This window comes from Gobio gobio (assembly GCF_949357685.1).
Source record: "Gobio gobio genome assembly, chromosome: 10".
Classification (NCBI taxonomy): Eukaryota; Metazoa; Chordata; class Actinopteri; order Cypriniformes; family Gobionidae; genus Gobio; species Gobio gobio.
Genome location: NC_137116.1, coordinates 51,898,257 through 51,918,114, shown reverse-complemented (window position 1 = coordinate 51,918,114; position 19,858 = coordinate 51,898,257). Strand labels below are relative to the sequence as shown.

General features: G+C 38.5%; 1 protein-coding gene across 4 annotated transcripts in view; it reads left to right on the top strand.

Moving 5' to 3' along the window:
* The window catches only part of gripap1 (GRIP1 associated protein 1), a 74,010-nt gene extending 60,010 nt beyond the window's left edge, over positions 1 to 14,000 (top strand). For all 4 annotated transcript variants that reach the window (XM_079827995.1, XM_079827996.1, XM_079827994.1 and 1 more), the window contains 2 exons: positions 1,899 to 2,068; positions 11,957 to 14,000. In XM_079827995.1, the coding sequence (XP_079684121.1) occupies positions 1,899 to 2,068; positions 11,957 to 12,025 (239 nt within the window). In that variant the 3' untranslated portion in view covers positions 12,026 to 14,000. The remainder of the gene's footprint in view (positions 1 to 1,898; positions 2,069 to 11,956) is intronic.
* The last annotated feature ends 5,858 nt before the right edge of the window (positions 14,001 to 19,858 follow it).

The following is a 19,858-nucleotide window of genomic DNA, read 5'->3' as shown; positions in this document are numbered from 1 at the left end:
GGCGTCTGTTCGTGCCACGTTAACCAATCAGGAGCCTGCTTGCTGTTGTCACGTGGTGAAGTGACGTGATAAACGGGGGCAGGCCCGCCCAGAGTCACTCATTCAAAACAATGGCTGTGTTTAAGGAATTGGCACTTAATCTGGACTGAAAGACTGAAGGACCATGGCGTATTATTGCATTATTGTGGTATGACAATGATGAAAATTGTTGTTACTGTTCGATCATGCATTTAATAAAATAAAATAAAAAGTCACTCATTCAACATCGAGGAACAACTGATATTGGCAGTTAGCATTCATACAGAGCTATATGGGCAACTCATACCGCTGAAAGCGGCTGTCATCCAGGTGCAGCTCCTGGAGCGCCTCGAACGCATGTCTATTTGCTTTCGATGCACGAGTGGATTCAAAATGTTCATGCGTCCAACTAGACGCGATAGAAGCAAATTTGATGTTCAAAGCATAACAGAGCATAGGCGCCAAAGCTGCTGTGGATCCCCGTACCCGGAACTCTCAGTTGCAGATTTGAAGAAAATTACTGTTGTTTGGCAAATAAATAAATGATGGGGAATTACTAACATCTTATCATGTAAGCTTCACGGTACACATCAAACAAGGGAATTATATTTTATATTAGCAAGTCCATTCACATCTTATATGGACCGCATTACCTTTTTTTTTGTTTTTAGTAGGTCTTTAAATAGCTGCAATAAGTTTCTTTGCAATATATTATCCTAAAAATTACAACAAAAAAATTATTCTACGGTATGTTAGTTGGAGTCATGAAAATTATATTTATTTTTATTCTATGTCAGTTAACAAAGGTTTTCACTTGGGTATTTGCCTTTTCCAGAGATTTTATTGGAAAATGCATTTGAACACCCACAGGAAGTAGCGCATTTCCCCTGTGCTCCATCATCAGACCACAGGTGTAAGAGGTTATTTGACAGCACCGTTTAGGGACACACTGCTTAGCTGACCTTGAATGTCTCCACTCACCCAGATGAAGTGAAAACCGAGAAAGAAGCAGCTCGATCGAACTTATTGCTTTTGCCCTTGACACGCAGAGGCTGGCCAGCTCGATTCCCTGTCCTCCCTCAGAGAAAAAAACTCCACTAAACTATCTGACATTTCACCAGGAACCTGACAACATCTTAGTAGCCAGGAGGCTTTCCAACGTGCAGATTAGAGGCCTGCAGTATCTCAGCCTTTCTGCACTCTCACCTCCATTAATCATCAATTAAGCAACATCTTTCATTTTTTAACACACCACCTTGTCCAGTTACAACCCCACACTGATGTCCCCTGCTTACGGTCATTTCCATGGTTGTGTATTACTGTCATGAACCCTGTTAACAGACCTTGTCAGGCTGCCTTTAATTTGACTCCATCCTTACTGTCAGTCTCACTACCTTAACTGGGGCTTGAATTTCTTAAGCGGCAGAATCCGTTCTCGGCGGCTCTCGTGAATGTGCAGCAGTGTTTATTTGCCAACTTTAAGACATGCATGGGTTTTTGTCAAACCTGTGGATGATTGCACTCGAGGTGCTCGTAAATGTTGTGGCGTATGAGCGAGAGCCGTTAGAAACGCTTTCCTCCAAACACAAGCGCTCTGTATTCACTCAGCAGACACTAATGGCCCTCTGATAGAGATCATCTTTATTCATGGATGTTGAGGCATTACTGGGGAAAACGTGGTTAAAAAAGACAAGCTGAGGGATAGAATGTTTGCCATCTTACAATTGCACCTTTTTTTTCTCTCTCTCTCTCTCTCTCTCTCTCTCTCTCTCTCTCTCTCTCTCTCTCTCTCTCTCTCTCTCTCTCTCTCTCTCTCTCTCTCTCTCTCTCTCTCTCTCTCTCTCTCTCTCTCTCTCTCTCTCTCTTTTTCTTTTTCTCAGATGTATCAGGATTCCATGGACTGGCCCATGGTGCTCAGGGTGAACGTGGAGGTTTGAGTTCTGTGCTGAGGGACTTGGTAAAACCTGGAGATGAGAACCTGCGTGAGATGAACAAAAAGCTGCAGAACATGCTGGAGGAGCAACTGACAAAGAACATGCACCTGCAGAAGGTAAATAGAGGGACGACCAGCCATTTGGGATGGGGAAAAACAAACTTTTACGATCAAGGTTGATTTAGGTTGGCTATAAACCCTATTATTAGGCCCACATCGAATCTGTGCCCGCAGACCTTGCATATGAGTATGAACATCACAACAAAATGAACTATACTCCCCTCCTGTCGCTAGGGCTGGGCGATAAATCGATTTTATTGATTAACTCGAATGTGTAGTTTACGTCAACTTGTTTGAATGAAAATCGTTTTTTTTTTCTTTAACATCTGCTGACGCTCCCCTCTGGGCTCCCGTAGTTCCGAATGGGCTCAGCCCACCCCCAGTTTTTAGGCTTTTCGGCGTCAGTCGCTGAACAAACAATACCCCACTGCAAAGTGTGTTTGGAGTCTGAACAGAAACGCGTTTCTTGTTTGAGCTGCGCTGCGTGGACTGTTTATCGTCTCGGAGCAGTAATAGACAGCGCAGCGCAAGCTCACACTCGGGCCGATCTCGTGACACCGATACACAGCGCTGGGAGATCCAGTGAGAAAGAGTTTGAAATCACCACAGAATTAATAACGTCACTTCTGTGAGATCTAGTGGAAGCGTTCAGCGCAGAATTCTCTGTTATAAACCACAGATCAAACAGTGCTGACATGGAGACCAGGAGAAACATTGAGCCATGAATGAAGTTCAGGGGTTTCAGTCCACAAATCATAGACAGTCACCATAGATTTAATGTAGTAACACCACATGGTTTATTTTTTATATTGTCATTGTTCATCTCAGGGTTTGTACAACCTTTTGAGATTGAAATTCAAGCACTTTTCAAGGGTTTTCAAGTGCTTCACACTTTTTCCAGCACTTCAAAGCTCTATATTATCCAAGTTTAATGTTATTTTTAATGTGATGATTTGTAAAACTAAAAGTTTAAAGGTGTAGATCACTTTGTGGCAAACAAGCACTTTTATTTTAAAAAGACATGAAATTACCACTATAACCAGTAGATGGCAGCAGAGGATTGACTTATTGACTTATTAGCCATTTCCACTCCCTAATATATGGACAAAAGTAGGAAGTCACAAAGTCTAATGAAAAACAAAACTTTTTTTCAAATTATGACTAAATTACCCAGAAACCAAGTAAAGAACTCCTTTAATAGTCACTGAAGCTGTCGGTCAGTTCAGTGTGATACTTTAAAAGAACATTGGTAACCTATATTTAATAAGAGCAGAATATTTACATTTTCCCTATATTTTAAAAAAATTGCACATTACTGTTGTTAATAAAAGTTAATTTTATCTGCATATCAATTCATAAACCTTTGACTAGTTTATTCACATGCTGAAAGTTTTGGACCCCAGCAGGTATGTGTTACCAAGCTGCAAATATTTTACAAAAACAAAATAAAGTTAACTTGTTTTGAACAATTTCTCTGTCATCTGCAGATTGATTTTAAGTAGGAGGGAAAAAATCGGGGACTTTTTTTAGGCCATATCGCCCAGCCCTACTTGTCGCCCTTATTTTTTTTTTTTATCATCATTGCAGTGCTACCAAGCCAGCACTATTGTAATTTCTCTCTTTTATATTTTTAATTCTCTGCAATTTTTGTTTTGTAGATATATTGCTTTTTAAATTTGAGGTTAAAGTTTAAAGGTCCCCTTCTTCGCGATTCCATTGTTCAAACTTTAGTTAGTGTGTAATGTTGCTGTTAAAGCATAAATAATACCTGTAAAATTATAAAGCTCAAAGTTCAATGCCAAGCGAGATATTTTATTTAACAGAAGTTCCCTTTCAAAGCCTACAGCAAACGGCTGGCTTGGACTACATCCTGGTACTTCCTTCTTTAATTACGTCAGTAGAGCAGTAGAACAGACTAACCTCCGCCCACAAAGAAACGCGAAAAAGGGGGCGCGGTCTTGTTGCTGTCCCACGTGGAGAAGCGGACGGTCGCGTGGAGAAAAGGAACTGTTGCGTTGAGTGTGTTTATCGCCATGTCATCGAGACGCTGTTATTTTCATCCAGGAGTCAAATCACCTTTGTTTGGCTTTCCCAGGGACGCTGTAGAGATTATTGAACGCATACATCTCTCCGTTAAGAGGCGTGACCTTTCCAACGTGCGCTAAGCTGCTGTCGAATCACAGCACAGGAACCGCTTGCACAATCAGAACTCGTTACGTGTTTCTGAAGGAGGGACTTTATAGAACAAGGAAATCACCAGCCGTTTTTAGGACAGTGAGAACAGCGGTATACAGATAAGTAAATAGTGTGAAAAATACTGTGTTTTTTTACACGCGAAACATGAACACATGTTATATTGCACACTGTAAACACAATCAAAGCTTCAAAAAAACACGAAGAACGGGACCTTTAATGATACCAGTATTTTTGTTTCTACTTGGTATTTATACTTCTAGTAATCTACAATTTTATTTGATTATTTGGTTTTAACCCAGAAGCATTTACACATTTTATCTAATTTAAATTAATTCTGCAGAATTCTACTAATTCTACAAATCACTGCAGGAACTGCACAAAATACTGCAGATTTTAAGATTTTATAGCATTGGTTAAAAAAAAGTGAAGCATGCATTTGATGCTTCATGGGGAGTAAAGAGCTGATCCGTGTTGAGCAATGACTCATTCAGTTGAATTGATGTGAACTGACCATGAGTTTTCCACCTGCTAGAGAAGAAGGTGGCTGCAGTCCCTCTGACGGTGTGATCGGCAGTGTGTGTGATCATGCGTTTGTGATGGGTGCGCGTGTGTGTGTGTAGGTGGCTTGCTCTCATACGGTCCCGAGACTCCACTGAGAGGTTTTATTCATCAGCAACCCGAGGGTGGGCGTGTTGGTAATGCTAAAATGTTTCTAGGAGCAGGAATAGAAAGTGCGCGTCAGGCAGCCTGCAGGGTGATGCGTTTGATGGGATTACACCATCACACAGATTGACTAATGACAATTAACCTCTTACACCCCTCTTGATATTTCCAGAGCCGCACATCGTTAATGAGAGGTTTGTTCCTGTAGTGAAGCCATGTGTTGTTGTTTTTTTAATAGGATAAAATAAATCTTTAAATATATAAAAATAATATTATAGCTTATAATTTATCCCTGTGATGCAAAGGTGAATTTCAGTATTATTATTCCAGTCTTCAGTGTCACATGATCTTTCAGAAATCATTCTAATATGCTGATTTGCTGCTTAAGAAATATTTTTTTATTATTATCAATGTTAAACAACAGTAAAAGGAAAAAATTTTTGGAAACCGTGAACCATTTTTTTCAAGATTCTTTCATTTATAAAATGTTCAAAAGAACATCGTTTGGAAATCGAAATATTTTGTGACATTGTAAATGTCTTAGCTGTACTGCATCACAAACAATATTAAAGGGGACATTTAATGCCCCTTTTCACAAGATGTAATATAAATCTCTGGTGTCCTCAGAATGTGTCTGTTTCAGCTCAAAATACCTCCCAGATCATTTATTATAGCTTGTCAAATTTTCCCCTATTTGGGTGTGAGCAAAAACATGCCGTTTTTGTGTGCGTCCCTTTAAATGCAAATGAGCTGCTGCTCCCCCTCTCGGATACAACGTCAACAACAAAACAAATCTCACTCAGCCAAAATTTCATAAATAACCGGTTATGGAGTGCAGCCTTACATGTTTGAACTGGAGTTGGACACCGATGAGAGACTCAGGAAGAGGCTGTCACTTTTAGACTGCACCTGGACGGTTAGACAATGTTATGTTGATTCAACTCATCGGCTAGCATATAACGTCATGTTAATCAAAAATTGTTGTATAGGTGATTGTGTGGGAATGTGACACGTCCATCACCTGACTATACAATGCATAATAAATGTGCGTTTATGAATTGCACAGACGGTGAATGTTTTCGGGATAAAACTAACGACACCGCTGTAGTCTCTGTGAATACAGTCAGAGACTATGCTAACTTTAGCCATATTAGCCGTACAGCATTCTAGAAAGCTCATTCAGTCATGCGTAAAATAATTTGTGCAAGTATATAGCATTTTACAGACAGTCTTCTGAACATTTCCTTCAAAAATGTTATTCATCCACTGTTTTTTCAGTAGGGTTGGGTACCATTCACATTTTAACCGGTACCTGAAATTCGGTACTGGTACCCAACGGTACTTTTTTTCGGTACTTTAGGGATGTTTACATCAATAACTGTAAATAACCTGTAAGTCATTTATAGAAGTGTTATTAACATTATGCCAGAGCTGCCCTGGTCACTGTCTGCCATTGTCTGTGATGTTTGTATACTGTAATATTTACTAGTAAATAGTAGACTACTAGGTACTTAATTTAATTCATAAAAAGAACCGTATTATTATTTTTTCTTTTAATTTTATTTCTATGAAAAGATTTCCCACAAATTATGTTATGTATTTTCTGGTAATCAAATGAAGACGCAAGACATTCATTTAATTTATATTTTAATTTATTTAAACTTTTTTTGTCAAAGTGCTGCACTACTGATCTTTATACGGTTAACCTGAAAACATGAAGAAAAACTTTAATTTATTTCTTAAAGAATCAAGTTTTGATAATTTATTATTATTACGTTAGTGTTAGTATTATTATTACATTGAGACGCAGCTAAATTCTACTGTACAAGTAATATATTTGTCAAGTGAAACCATACTTTTATTTTGACGGGTCTTTTATGAAGACCTTTGAGTTTCTGTGTGTTTATGACATAACGGTGTTTTTTCTCAAATGAAACGGTAAAATGCTCATAAAGTGACTCTCATTGGCTCTGGAGATGACGTTTGTGTGTTCATGTCCTCATATGAGAGGCAGAGATGGAAACATGCGACCGTCACGCGTGTGTGCGTGCGTGTGTGCGCGCGTGTGTGTGTGCGCGTGTGCGTGTGTGTGTGTGTGTGAGGGTGAGGTAAACCGCGCGTCTACGGCATTCATTCGCACAGAGACATGCATGATTCGTATTTAAATAGTCTTTTTGCGGTTTAATATTCACAGACACTAGCCTATATCACAATATGCGTTCTCAGGTACCGAAATTCGGTACCAATTGATTTAATGTGAATCGGTACTTGGTAGTACCAACATAATTTGGTCGGTGCCCTTAAAAGTACAGAGTTCGGTACCCAACCCTAGTCTTCAGTGGCTCGGATGCTGGGAGTCTATGGAGTCTTGGTACATCCAACAACAGAACATTTGTAATGTTTTTGGGCAGACATTGTAATACTCTCGCTAGCTGATACAGCGAGTAAACAGAAATGGCGGACTCTGTGCTTCTCACTCAGGGGTGTGTCTATGCTAAAAGGGCAGATCATCAACAGTCATGGGCGGGGTTTCCCTACTCTTACAGAGGAGTAGGGTGAAATCTGGAACAGCACATTTTGAGAGCTTGATAATGATTAATGGGGATTATAAAAAAAGTATTGGGTGGATTTTTAACACTATATGCTGGTTGTTTAAACACACATTGTGGACACACATCTGTGTTAAAACACCCTTATAAAAGTGAATTTTGCATAAAATGTCCCCTTTAAGCAACAACTGAAGACTTCCAATGTAAAAGACTTTAATAGCCACCATAATACTGAGTGAATGCTCTCCGCTCATAGTTTACATTCATCAAATACTTTAATTTCAAACCCACTAAATCTCAGCCTCAGCATTCAGAAGTACCGGTACTTAGGTACGAACCTATACACAGGAGCCTGACAAAAAAATGCTAATTTTAAAGAAAAATGTCAGATGGACTTAGAGGCTTTTGCATCTGAAGTCTTCAACTGTTTTTGTGCATATTATAATGATTTCTGAAGGATCATGTGACACTGAAGACTGGAGTAATGATGCTGAAAATTCAGCTTTGCATCACAGGAATAAATTATTTAAATAAAAAGCAGTTCAAATGTACCTTGAATACATTCATTATGTACTGCTTTCGATAAAAGCACCTGCTAAAATACATCCATGTATGGTGTATATATAACGATATGCTTATTTTGAGCTGTAATTTCAACCCAAAAATGTCTTAAAGATTACATAACCATTTAGTAATGCCTATTTTTGTATAATCCTGTGATTTGAATACTTCAAAAATGAAAGGTTCTTCATTTTGTTTGATTATATTCTCTGTTTATATAGAACTGGATGGATGCAAACCAGAAGACTATTTATGTAAAAATGAATAATTCTGGCATCAGTATAAAAACAGAGGCTTCATGTTATATAAGTCTTGAGTTAAAAACAAAAGACTCTCAACAGTAATACATTATAAATTTGATTGGATGAGCCACGTTCAGAGACGTTATATTACACACCTGCCACTTCACATCCGTTACATTCTTTAATAATGCACTAATATGGGGTGCTTGGTACTTTGTTTCGTGAATGCGAATAAAATCCTTACTGAGGGGCCGTTTGAGCCGATGTGAGGCGGCCTGGAGACAGTCTGGATCTTGGTGGAGTACTTCTTGTGTTTGTGTTGGTGCCCTAGGGGAGTTGTAGGTTACAAAAACACCCTGCCGTAACCTTGACAGAGACAAACGATGCAAACTAAGACCAAGATGCAGTGATGATCCCTCTGCAAAGCTTGTCCATAACTAAAACAGGAAGGTTTGCGTTGCAGCAAACTTTCGAAATCGAATTTGCAAACATCTTGAGAAGCATATGAAGGGTCAAGTTTAGTACTCTTTTGAAGCTGTAACATGCACACACGTGTCAACACTTAGACTCAATCATAGTTTGGAAGAGGAATAGTTTTATTTGATTTATTATCATTACTAAATGTAATTATTTAGTAGTGGTACTTTAGGTTAAAAGCTTTACAACTTCATTATATATCATAATTTTTTTTTGTCAGTGTATTTTCAGGTTTTGTTGTAGATGGTGTTCAGTACAGCAACACTGTTGAAAACAATCCTGCCGGCTACTGCAATAGTGAGCACCGGTGCATTGAGCTCGTTTACAGCCCATTAAGAGTTCAGTTTTTCTGCAGACGAGATGAGAAAAATCTGGAACTGCTTAAAGGTCCCATGGTGTGGAATTTTTTTATTATTTTATAATGTTTCCTGAGGTGTACTTATTTTATGATGTAAAAACCATACTAACAATATGTCATAATTTAGAAATAAAAGGCATTTTTCTATCCTGATTTTGGCCCTCTGGCTTGAATGCTCTGTTTTTCAAGGGCCGTGTCTGCTGTGAGACTTCAGTGTAAACGCCCACTGTTGTGATTGGCTGACATCTTTGCATTTGAAATGCATATTACATGTGGAACCCCTCTCGAATACTTCTACGTTTTTTTTCCTATTACAGCTGTCGAGATGAGCGAATGGTGAACGTGTTGATTAGAGCATTATTTTTAGACCGTCTGTTGATCGCGTGAATGCATTTATCTCGTCATTGCAACGCGTTTTCTCTCACAAAATGCTTTCACCACAACTAACAGCAAACACAATATCGATATGAATACAGTAAAAGCTTCGTTGTGCATCCTAACAGCGTCATTCGTTATAACGGCAGTTTGGGCAAATGTGCAGATATACTCGCGATGTGTGATTGACAGCTTCAGCCATCATAAAGAGAGTGTTCTTTGATCGCTCTATGTAGTCTAATCACACTTTAAATAACAGATTTGTTTCATGTTACTAAGAGAAATTATGTGAAGTTGATCGTTTAGTCACTGGCTTAATTCACTGATGCATAAACGATTTAGAAAGAAAGTCTGCGTGAACTCGAATGATTAGCTACACATCAGAAATCACTGATCACAGATCAGGCATTAATGAACACTGTTACTCACTGTTTGTGGCGGTGCTGTTGAATCCATATCGTAAAAGCCTGTGCTGACATTGCGACTGAATTAAATGTAAAGGATAAACTGAATCCAAATTCTCTGGGCGGGTAAAGCAGAGTAAGGGGAGGTAACCTTTCCCCGTATGACGACATATAGGGAAGATTCCAGATTGGCCCGTCTGAGCTTTCATTTTCTCAAAGGCAGAGCAAGACACCCAGAACTCGGTTTACACCTATCTCCATTTCTAGCCACTGGGGGACCACAGACAGGCTAGGGGAACTCATTAATGTTAAAAAACCTCATAAAGTGAAATTTTCATGTCATGGGGCCTTTAAAAGCTGACGAGCTCAATCTACAGCAGTTCAAGACATGGTCACAAACTTTCTGTTTTTCTCTCTCTGTATGTCCGTCCCTCATGGTGCTCATCACGGCTTCAAAACCCCTGTAAAGTGTATTTTAGGTTAATATGACACCAATGCCACTTTAGAACTCTAAGACAAACAGCTTGAATATACGTCCCCTGATAGGCTGAAACGCCTTGTCACATTTTACTCCAAAATGAAACGGAGAAAAAAAAGAAGAAAACAAATTATATTTAAATAAAGAAAATGTTTTTTGTAATGTAATATTTTCATGACAATTATTTATCCAAATTCACTCTTTCATTTTGTTTATTGCAGCTGGACCAATTTTATATATTTACACGACCGGCCAATTTTGGAAACATTAAGGTTTTTTTCATGTTTTTGAAAGTAGTCTCTTAATCTCATGAAGGCTGCATTTATTTGATCAAAAATACAGTAAAAACAGTAATATTGTGAAATATTATTACAATTTAAATCAACTGGTTTCTGTTGTAATATATTTTAAAATGTAATTTATTTCTGTGATGGCAAAGCTGAGTTTTCAGCGTCTTCAGTGTCACACGATCATGATCATTTCTTAATATTTTTTTGTGTTGAAAACATTTTTAGTTGCTAATTTAAAAAAATAATTCAAAAGTAAAATAAATGCTGTGGTTTTTTGTTTTTTTTTGATGAATAGAAAGTTCTAAAGAAGAGTTTCCACAAAAAATATTAATCAGCACAACTTTGTTTAACATTAATAATAAGAAGAAATGTTTCTTTAACACCAAATCATCATATTAAAATGATTTCTGCTAGATCATGTGACACTGAAGAATTAAGTAATTGCTACTGAAAATTCAGCTTTGCATTACAGAAATAAATTACATTTTAAAATATATTACAACAGACACCAGTTATTTTAAATTGTAATAATATTTCATAGTATTACTGCTTTTACTGTATTTTTGATCAAATAAATGCAGAGTGAGATTAAGAGACTAAACAATGTTTCCAAACTTTTGACCGGTTTTGTGTATATATAATGCATGCCATTAATGGAGAAGCCGTAACTATAGACCAAAATGGCCGCTGTCTACGGTTGTGGACTTTCGACGTCTTTCTCTAATCCGGCGAGCAACTACCTCATGAATATTTACTGGCAGTTGGGGCCGCCAGCCCAGAAACAAACAGCCCACTTAATATTTTATGTCTTTTTTTTTTGCTTTAGAGTGAGCATACGGTGCATGCAACGCTGCCTCTGCTGTTGTGTGTGAGTGTGTGTTTATGAGAGAATAATCGTATAATACCATGTGAGATTGCGGCTGAACTCGCGCCTGACTGCCTAATGGGTCCTTCATTGCTTTTTTTCTTTTTAAAATCCACATTTTCGGAGCGATATTCTGGGTTGTATTCAAACTAATGTGTAAAGCCTAACAGGAGGAAACATTAACAGTATGCAACTACCGCACATTTTTAATACTATAACTGTGATCTTTATTTATTTACCATTTAAACTAAATTACTGATCAAATTATTGATCTAAAGCCCACACTGTCACTGTATGATACTTGAAATTTTTCCAGAATGGCTATACAGCTGAATAAAATTATGCTGCATTATTTTCCTGTTTTAACACTGTAAAGCTGCTTTGAAACAATCTACATTGTTAAAAGCGCTATATAAATAAAGTTGACTTGACTTGACTTGACTTGACTTTATCAGAATCACATTTAAACTCTCCGTTTGCCTTGCAGGATCTGGAAGTTTTGTCTCAGGAGATTGTGCGTATGGGTAAAGACGGCACCCCTGCGGAAAACTCCTAATCCACGGGCTGAAGCTGGACATCATCCATCCGATGATTCGGTACCCTTCTCTTTCTCGTTGTCTCATCTCTTCACGGCTACCAGGAGGAAACTACATCCATCTCTCCAACAATCTCAGATGTACTAGGAGTTTGAAAGCGATCAAGTCCATCTGTGATTTACATACTACTGAATGTAACGTAACACTTTATATGTTGTTTGTCTGTGACGGAAAAGAACTGGTGGATAAGGGCCCGTCAAGCAAACCCTGGCTGCTTGACATCCGTGAACTGTGCGCTCGGGACAGTGGCATGGCCTCGGTGGTCCAAGCAGGACCGCTCCACCCACCACTAATTCCCCCGTTCAGGAAAGCGCGTGTCCAATGTTGGCGTCCTCGAACTGTTATCACTGTTGTATTGCCTGTTTTGTATATTTGATTCGCTAAAGACACTTGTTTTGTGCGTGAATGTGTGTATATGCGGCGTAGAACGGATCTTTTCATCGAAATTCTATTTATTTGTGCCAGAAAATCCAAATATCATCATGTCTACATCTTATGGTATGCTGCTCCTGTCTGAAAGGTTCACTATATCACAAAATCCCGAAAGTTTTCCGGCGAGAATGAGATGGGGAGAGTGCATTTAATTGCTGTGATAATTATCCGAGCATTATTGTGGGGCTCTCAAAATGTTCCCGTGAAGGAAAAGCGGCTCCCTGGACTCCCCTCGTTAAGCGGCAATCTCTCCGCAGCTTAACGACTCAATTTGACACCTCTCTGTCTGTCTCAGAACTGACGGCGCTGTTGGGGAACGGACCAATTTCCCACAGTGCGCACTTGACTTCTGCTCGACTCCCATGAGAAGCTAGCCACCTGTTTTAGTGTCTAACACCAGTTTCGCCCCTTTTGTGTCTGCGACATGATTTCGCTTTTATGCATTCCGCTTTTCGTGAACATTTTAGATTCTGCCGCACACAGAAATGTTTTATTTGGAGAGTGTCAAGTTCATTTAATTGTGAGGTCATATGACTGATGTTTATTTTGCTGTCAGTCCTCAGGCTCAGTTCATATTTTTTACTGTGTAACTGCTTGCACTGATGTCAAGCGCTATTGTGTCTTGATATTTCCAAACGTAACCAGCGTACTACAGCTCTTACAAGAATATGCCATATTTAATGTAACGAGAAATGAAAACTCATCACTGAGTTGCCTCAATTTCATTCATGTCAATTTAAATATGGCATCTACCCCACCTAAGGTCCATTGATCATTTTAGATGCAATGAATATTGACCAAACAACTATGAGACGATTATTTGTTTAGTTCATTCTGATTGCACAACAGAACATAGTAGATTTGAACGTTTTAGTCACATGAGATTATGAATTCTGCATCCACCTTATTTATCAACGGTTCTGTATTAATTTAGACGTGTACGTGTATATTCACCTTGGCAAAATTGTTATATGATTTGTGAGATGTGAACGATTACCTTTCTATTTCAATTTGCTTTAAGCTTTATTACGACAACGGTTCGTTTCCAGGTTCTTGGCATATGAGCGTGTCATCTGTGCATGGTGCATTAAATGCTTGTTAAATCTCTGACTTCTAAAGGTAATCCTGACGGAAAGCTTTTCCATATTGCATCCATTTATACCACGCAGAAGTAGGAAAAACAATATTCTTAATTTCTGCCATTGAGGGAACTGACATACCAAAATTCACTTGGACTATTGTGCTCAAAAGAATGAAGGATATTTGCCTTTGAAGCTCAGAGTTGTTTCAGTTTTTGCCTTTTTAAACTTCTAATCTAATATCTGCCAAACAAGCTCTTATTTAATTAAGATCATCGGTTAATTATCACTAATTACATGCAAGCAGATTCTATTATTAATCTCCGATCTCCCACTGCGTCTCCATGGCTAATATTTATTTATGTGCATTTCATTGTCATGTTCAGACTTCCATAAACTTGCAGTGATAATAAAGAATGGCTGGAAAAAAACATTGTCTGATTGTCAACTTTATATGCTTGGTTCAAAATGTACATTTTATTCATACGAGACGTGCTTTTAATTTTGCTTTCTTTTTTTATCAGTACAGGTGTTCCCTGGGAATCAAAGCAAGTACCAGTTGTTCCAGTTGAGCTAGACTAGAGGAACCACAAATCATACATCGCAAAGGTTTTTTCTTTCTTGGTTGTTTAATTGTTTTATTTAAGAGTAGGGCATTACATTTGGTTGATAGTTGAAGGGATAGTTGACAAAAAAATGAAAATGGTCATGTTATTCCAAACCTGTATGACTTTCTTTCTTCTGAAAGAAAATACATTGAAGAATTCATGCATTAGCCATCATCAGGGTCCAAAACAACATTGGACCCCATTGACTTTCCTTGAATAGACACTGAAAATAAGACGAGTTTTGATTAATAAAGGTCGCTTCCTCCCCAGGTCAGAGGACTAAACACTCAAGCACGCCCCCATTTTACTCTGAGTGTTTGTCTAATACACTCGTTAATCTCTCCTCTGAGCACAAGCGGTGTTTACCGCACTATCAGTGATGCCTGTAAGAACCGTGCAAACAAATGACACGAATTATTGAGCAGCATTTAATTGGAGCTGTTCAAACACTGCTGTCATCTCCGTCTTTGTTACTGTTCAGTGAGTGTGATCTCTAATCAACACTATATGCTGAAGGACGCCGCTGCTCTGCATTAGGTTTCATCCTTATAATGACCAACGTCCCACATTAAATAGACCATTTTGATCTTTTTGAGACGACTTGAAAGGTTTTAAAATTGGGTTTTAGTTTATTATATTCTCAAATTTATAGTGGTGGGGGTCACACCATTGCCCCACCTACCAATGACGAGCGAATTGAGAGAATTTACTGACCATAGATATTTATTACCAGTCATGAAACTGTATTTTATGGAAGCTTGTTTCTTTGCTGTATCTCACAGAATATGTGAGTTTAATCTCAAAAGAACCTTCAATTTGTATTTTGCATTATTACTTATTATGTTTGTCTGAAGTTTTTCCTGTATATACAGTGGCAAGAAAAAGTATGTGAACCACTTGCAGAATCTGTGAAAATGTGAATAGTTTTAACTAAATAAGAAATCATACAAAACGCATGGTATTTTTTATTTAGTGCTGTCCTGAAAAAGATATTTAGTGTATATTAAGTGTTTACATATAGTCCACAAGACAAAAACATAGCTGAATTTATTAAAAAGAATTAAGATTCTCAATACGGTGTGTCGTTCCCTGGCTGTTTTTGTGTTTTGTGATGGTTGTTTTTGAGTTTCTTGTTTGTCTTGAGCAGTTAAACTGTCCAATGTTCTTCAGAAAAATCCTTCATGTCCTGCACATTCTTCAGTTTTCCAGCATATTTGAACCCTCTCCAGCAGGGACTGTATGATTTTGAGATCCATCTTTTCACACTGAGGACGATTGAGGGACTCAAATACCGCTATTAAAAAAAGGTTCAAACATTCCAGAAGGAAACATGACGCATTAAGAGCCGGGGGTGAAAACTTTTGAGCAGGATGAAGATGTCCAAATGTTTCTTATTTTGTTTAAATATCTTCTTTTTTTTGTTAATTTTTTCATTTAGTACTGCCCTTCAGAAGCAACAGAAGATACTTGCATGTTTCCTGGAAGACAAATGGAGTACAATTTACATTGATCTTCAAATTCAATAAGTTTTCACCCCCAGCTCTTAATGCATCGTGTTTCCTTCTGGAGCATCAGTGAATGTTTCAATTGGGTCATTTAAATAAACTGCTTTACGTCGGATGATTCTTTGCTTCCATTTTGTCTGTTAAAATCATTTAATACACACCTAGCCTTGGATTATCCCTTACGAAATCAATGTAAATACCTCTCCCTTTGCCAAAAACAGTCATCTTGAACTCAATTATGAAGTGTTTTTTTTATATAATCGCACAAAAAGCGATGGAATTCTTCCAGGTCACTGAAATTCACACTTACGTTTGACACTCACGGGTGCTAAACTGGGCATTAGTGGACTGACTGATATCTAATCAATACCTAATAAAGAAGGGAATTTTTCAGGACAGAAAAATAGTAGGATTGAATCAGCAGGATTGACTCTTTTCAACATGCACTTTGTGGTTGCTCATTAGCTGTACAAGTTGCTGATTTAATGTAGCTGAGGGGCTCTTCGGCGTCTTAAGTTAAATGATTAAAGCATTGATTCGTAGTCAACACACCGACACCTCAGGACGTAACACTACGTCATGGTTAAAGCTCTCCTGTGAGGTCCAACTTCTTGTATTTCAACATTGTGACTGTTTTACCACTGTACAGGTGACTAGGGATATTCTGCATTGACTGGCGCTCCTTTCACGTAATTGTGTTTGCCTCCGGTTATTGTTTGTGACTATGTAGGGTTGTCTGGCCGTAAATTCAAGCCTTGGAAATATCGAAATCGCTGTAGTAACTGCTGTCTGCTTTTGTGTCTTTTGCTGCAGTATTGACATCGGAGTTGTAGAAATTGAAAGCAGTTGATGGATAGGGTAGGAGAATTACTCCTGTGGGTGTTGGAGAAAACAGAACATCCATTCTGAAATGCATGATGCTCCCATGATGCCTTTGGTAAGTGGTTTTCCAACAGTCACCAAAACACTTATTACTCGCTACTTAAAGTCAACATTTACTTCGATTCAGGTTGCTTCTGTTTACTTTCCTAAAAAGTGTTCTTGATCTTACCAGATAATATTCAAAACAATGTCATCAAAATATGACTTCTGGAAGGACTTCTTAGGCTAGTTAATGCAAACCAGTCACAAATAGACATTTAGTCATTGTTTTAGGTTATTTTTGTCGGCAACATTGCCTTTTCTTATGTTTTGACTATATGCTATAACTGGAAATTAACAATAATGTGATAAAAGTTATGATGGACTGTCATTTAAAAGTGTGTTAAACTGGGAAATGCATACATTACATTTAATCAATTAGCAGACACTTTTATTAAAAGTAACTTACAATGAGGCAACAAAATGCAAGTGCTAGGCAAATTGTTAGTTCTAGCAAAGCACACGTAGCAAGGTTTAAAAAATATATATATATATATATATATATATATATATATATATATATATATATATATATATATATATATATATATATATATATATATATATATATATATATATATATATATATATATATATATATATATATATAAATATATATATATATATATATATCCTGCAAGTTTCAGAGCTGAAAACGTCCTTGTTACGCCCGTTTCACACATACTCCGTTTGCAGTGCGTATGCGGTGCGTATTTTTTTCCGTACCCATGTTAACGGATTACAGCTTTCACACTGCGCGCGGATGCTGTCCGTCAGTCCGTTCCAGGTGCGGTGCGTCTGCAGCAGTCCGGCGATCGTTTCCGTACCGAGTCTATTTTTTGCTGTGCTGCACTGCGGAATTAAAGTGACAGAACATTGTTCGCTTTAAAATAAACATGTACTGACGCGAAAATCTAGTAATTTTACCACAGATGCATACAATTTAAAATATACTCTGTTTCAAAGTCAACACATGGCTTTTTTTTTTCGGGTAAAGCAAGGAAACGACACCTTACCTGGCATTTAGGTCAAAAAAAATTTAAATAATGGAGAGCACATACGTTCCTGGAGGGGGAAAAACAAAGGTTTTTATGACCTGCTTTTAAAAGGGTTTAAAAACGAAAGAAAAGACGAAAGTCGGCTTTTTGTTGATATAGCCTATTGTACGTTTCTAATTTAAAATGTTTATAGGCTATAAGTTATATTTAAATGTTTTGACACTTGTGTGAGCTAAATCTATAGGCTATAAATATAAATAATTAATTGAATAAAACTTAAATGTAGCCTACAACTACGTTAAAACGTGACATCTATGAAAGTGTAAACAAAGAGAATTGCAATTCTGACAAGCCATGTTCAGTAACAACTTTTGGATTTGAAATAAAAAATAAAGAATAAATGCTGTGTTTGTGGTATACAACCGCAGATCAGTTGCGTGCTGCAAACGCAGCATATATGAAAGCACAACAGCACGTGCTGCTCCTGCACCGCATACACACCGCAACACGCACCGCATACGCACTGCAGACGGAGTATGTGTGAAACGGGCGTTAGTCAAAGAAAAGCTTATATTGACCCCAGGCCCAGAAAATGATCGATCTCAGAATATGTCGACCACTGACGTAATAGAATGCAGAAGCGCCGCCTCAAGCCCGCCCACCGACTTGTGGAGCTAAACGGATCGCGCTACAGAGCAATAAACATGCCGGTTCCAGCTCACGTGTGTAAGACATTGCGTGTTTGTTCGCTTCATTTCACAGCAGAATCGATTGTAAACAAGATCGAGGTCGAGACTGGATTTGCAGACATATTGAGATTTAAACACAATGCTGTGCTTCTATATTGGATCCGACAGGAACGGTGCAACACACTTGTGAGTAAAACATGTTTTTTATTTGGGTTAGTATTGCATTGTTACTGATCGTTTCATATATATTGATTACATACCTTAGCACGCGGTCACAGGCTCCTTTATTTGAGGTGTTATTGGTTCATTCGTGATCTGACTCGGACTTGTAACGCCAGGGCTCGCAAAGCCCAACGTCCCGGGGCTATGTGTTTTTCAGACGGGCTACCAAAACATATCACCGGCCTGCCGACGGGCTATCTTAAATAGTGAAATAACATTCCTTCCTTGCGCGCGCACGTGTTTGTGTGTGTGTGTGTGTGTGTGTGTGAGTGTGTACGGTTTGCGGTTATATTCACTGATCGGGCTGGCCAAGTAATACAAAAATTACATTCCAATCAATCGCAGGTGGATGAGAGATGAGAAAAAAAGATATTATTCGAGCCCTGTGAGCGTTTCTCCAGATGCTTTCAAAACAATTTCCACATGTACTGAGGGGAGCTGAAGCTCATTAAATATGCAAATCTTATCCAATCCTAGCCGTGGGCGTTTACTTCCAAGTCTTCAGTGCGGCACGCCCATCAAAACCAAGGCAGAAAATAACCTACAACTTATCCATTATGATGTTTTTGAATGTAAAAACCACGTGAACGTCATTAGTAGACCTCAGACAACAGTTTGCTTTTTTTTTTTTAAGCCAGTTCATGACCCCTTTAATGGAAAACATGCATCTTTAGCAGTTTCTTAAAATGGCTTAAGACTCAGCAGCTCGGGTTGAGTTAGACAGGTCATTCCACCAGCTTGGAACAGTCAAGGTTACAGTCAGTGAAAGTGATTTTGTGTCTCTTAGGGATGGCACCACAGGGCGCTGTTCACTTGCAGAACACAAGCTTCTGGAGGGCACATAGGTCTAAAGTACTGAGTTTAGGTATGGGGTGCAGAGGTTGTTCTGTAATAATAATAATTTGTTACATTTATAAAGCGAATTTCTGGGTACTCAAAGCGCCTTACATGGAAGGGGGGGAATCTCCTCAACCACCACCAATGTGCAGCATCCACCTGGATGATGTGACGGCACGGCAGCCATATTGCGCCAGTATACCCACCACACACCAGCTGATTGGTGAAGTGATGAAGCCAATCAGGATAGGGGGATGATTAGGAGGCCATGATGGACGGGGGCCAATGGGCAAATTTGGCCAGGACGCCGCAGTTATACCCCTACTCTTTTTCCGAAGGACATCCTGGGATTTTTAATGACCACAGAGAGTCAGGACCTCAATTTAACGTCTCATCCAAAAGGATGGTGCTTGTTACAGTGCAGTGTCCCCATCAGTGTACTGGGGCGTTAGGACCCACATAGACCACAGGGTGAGCACCCCCTGCTGGCCTCAATAGCACC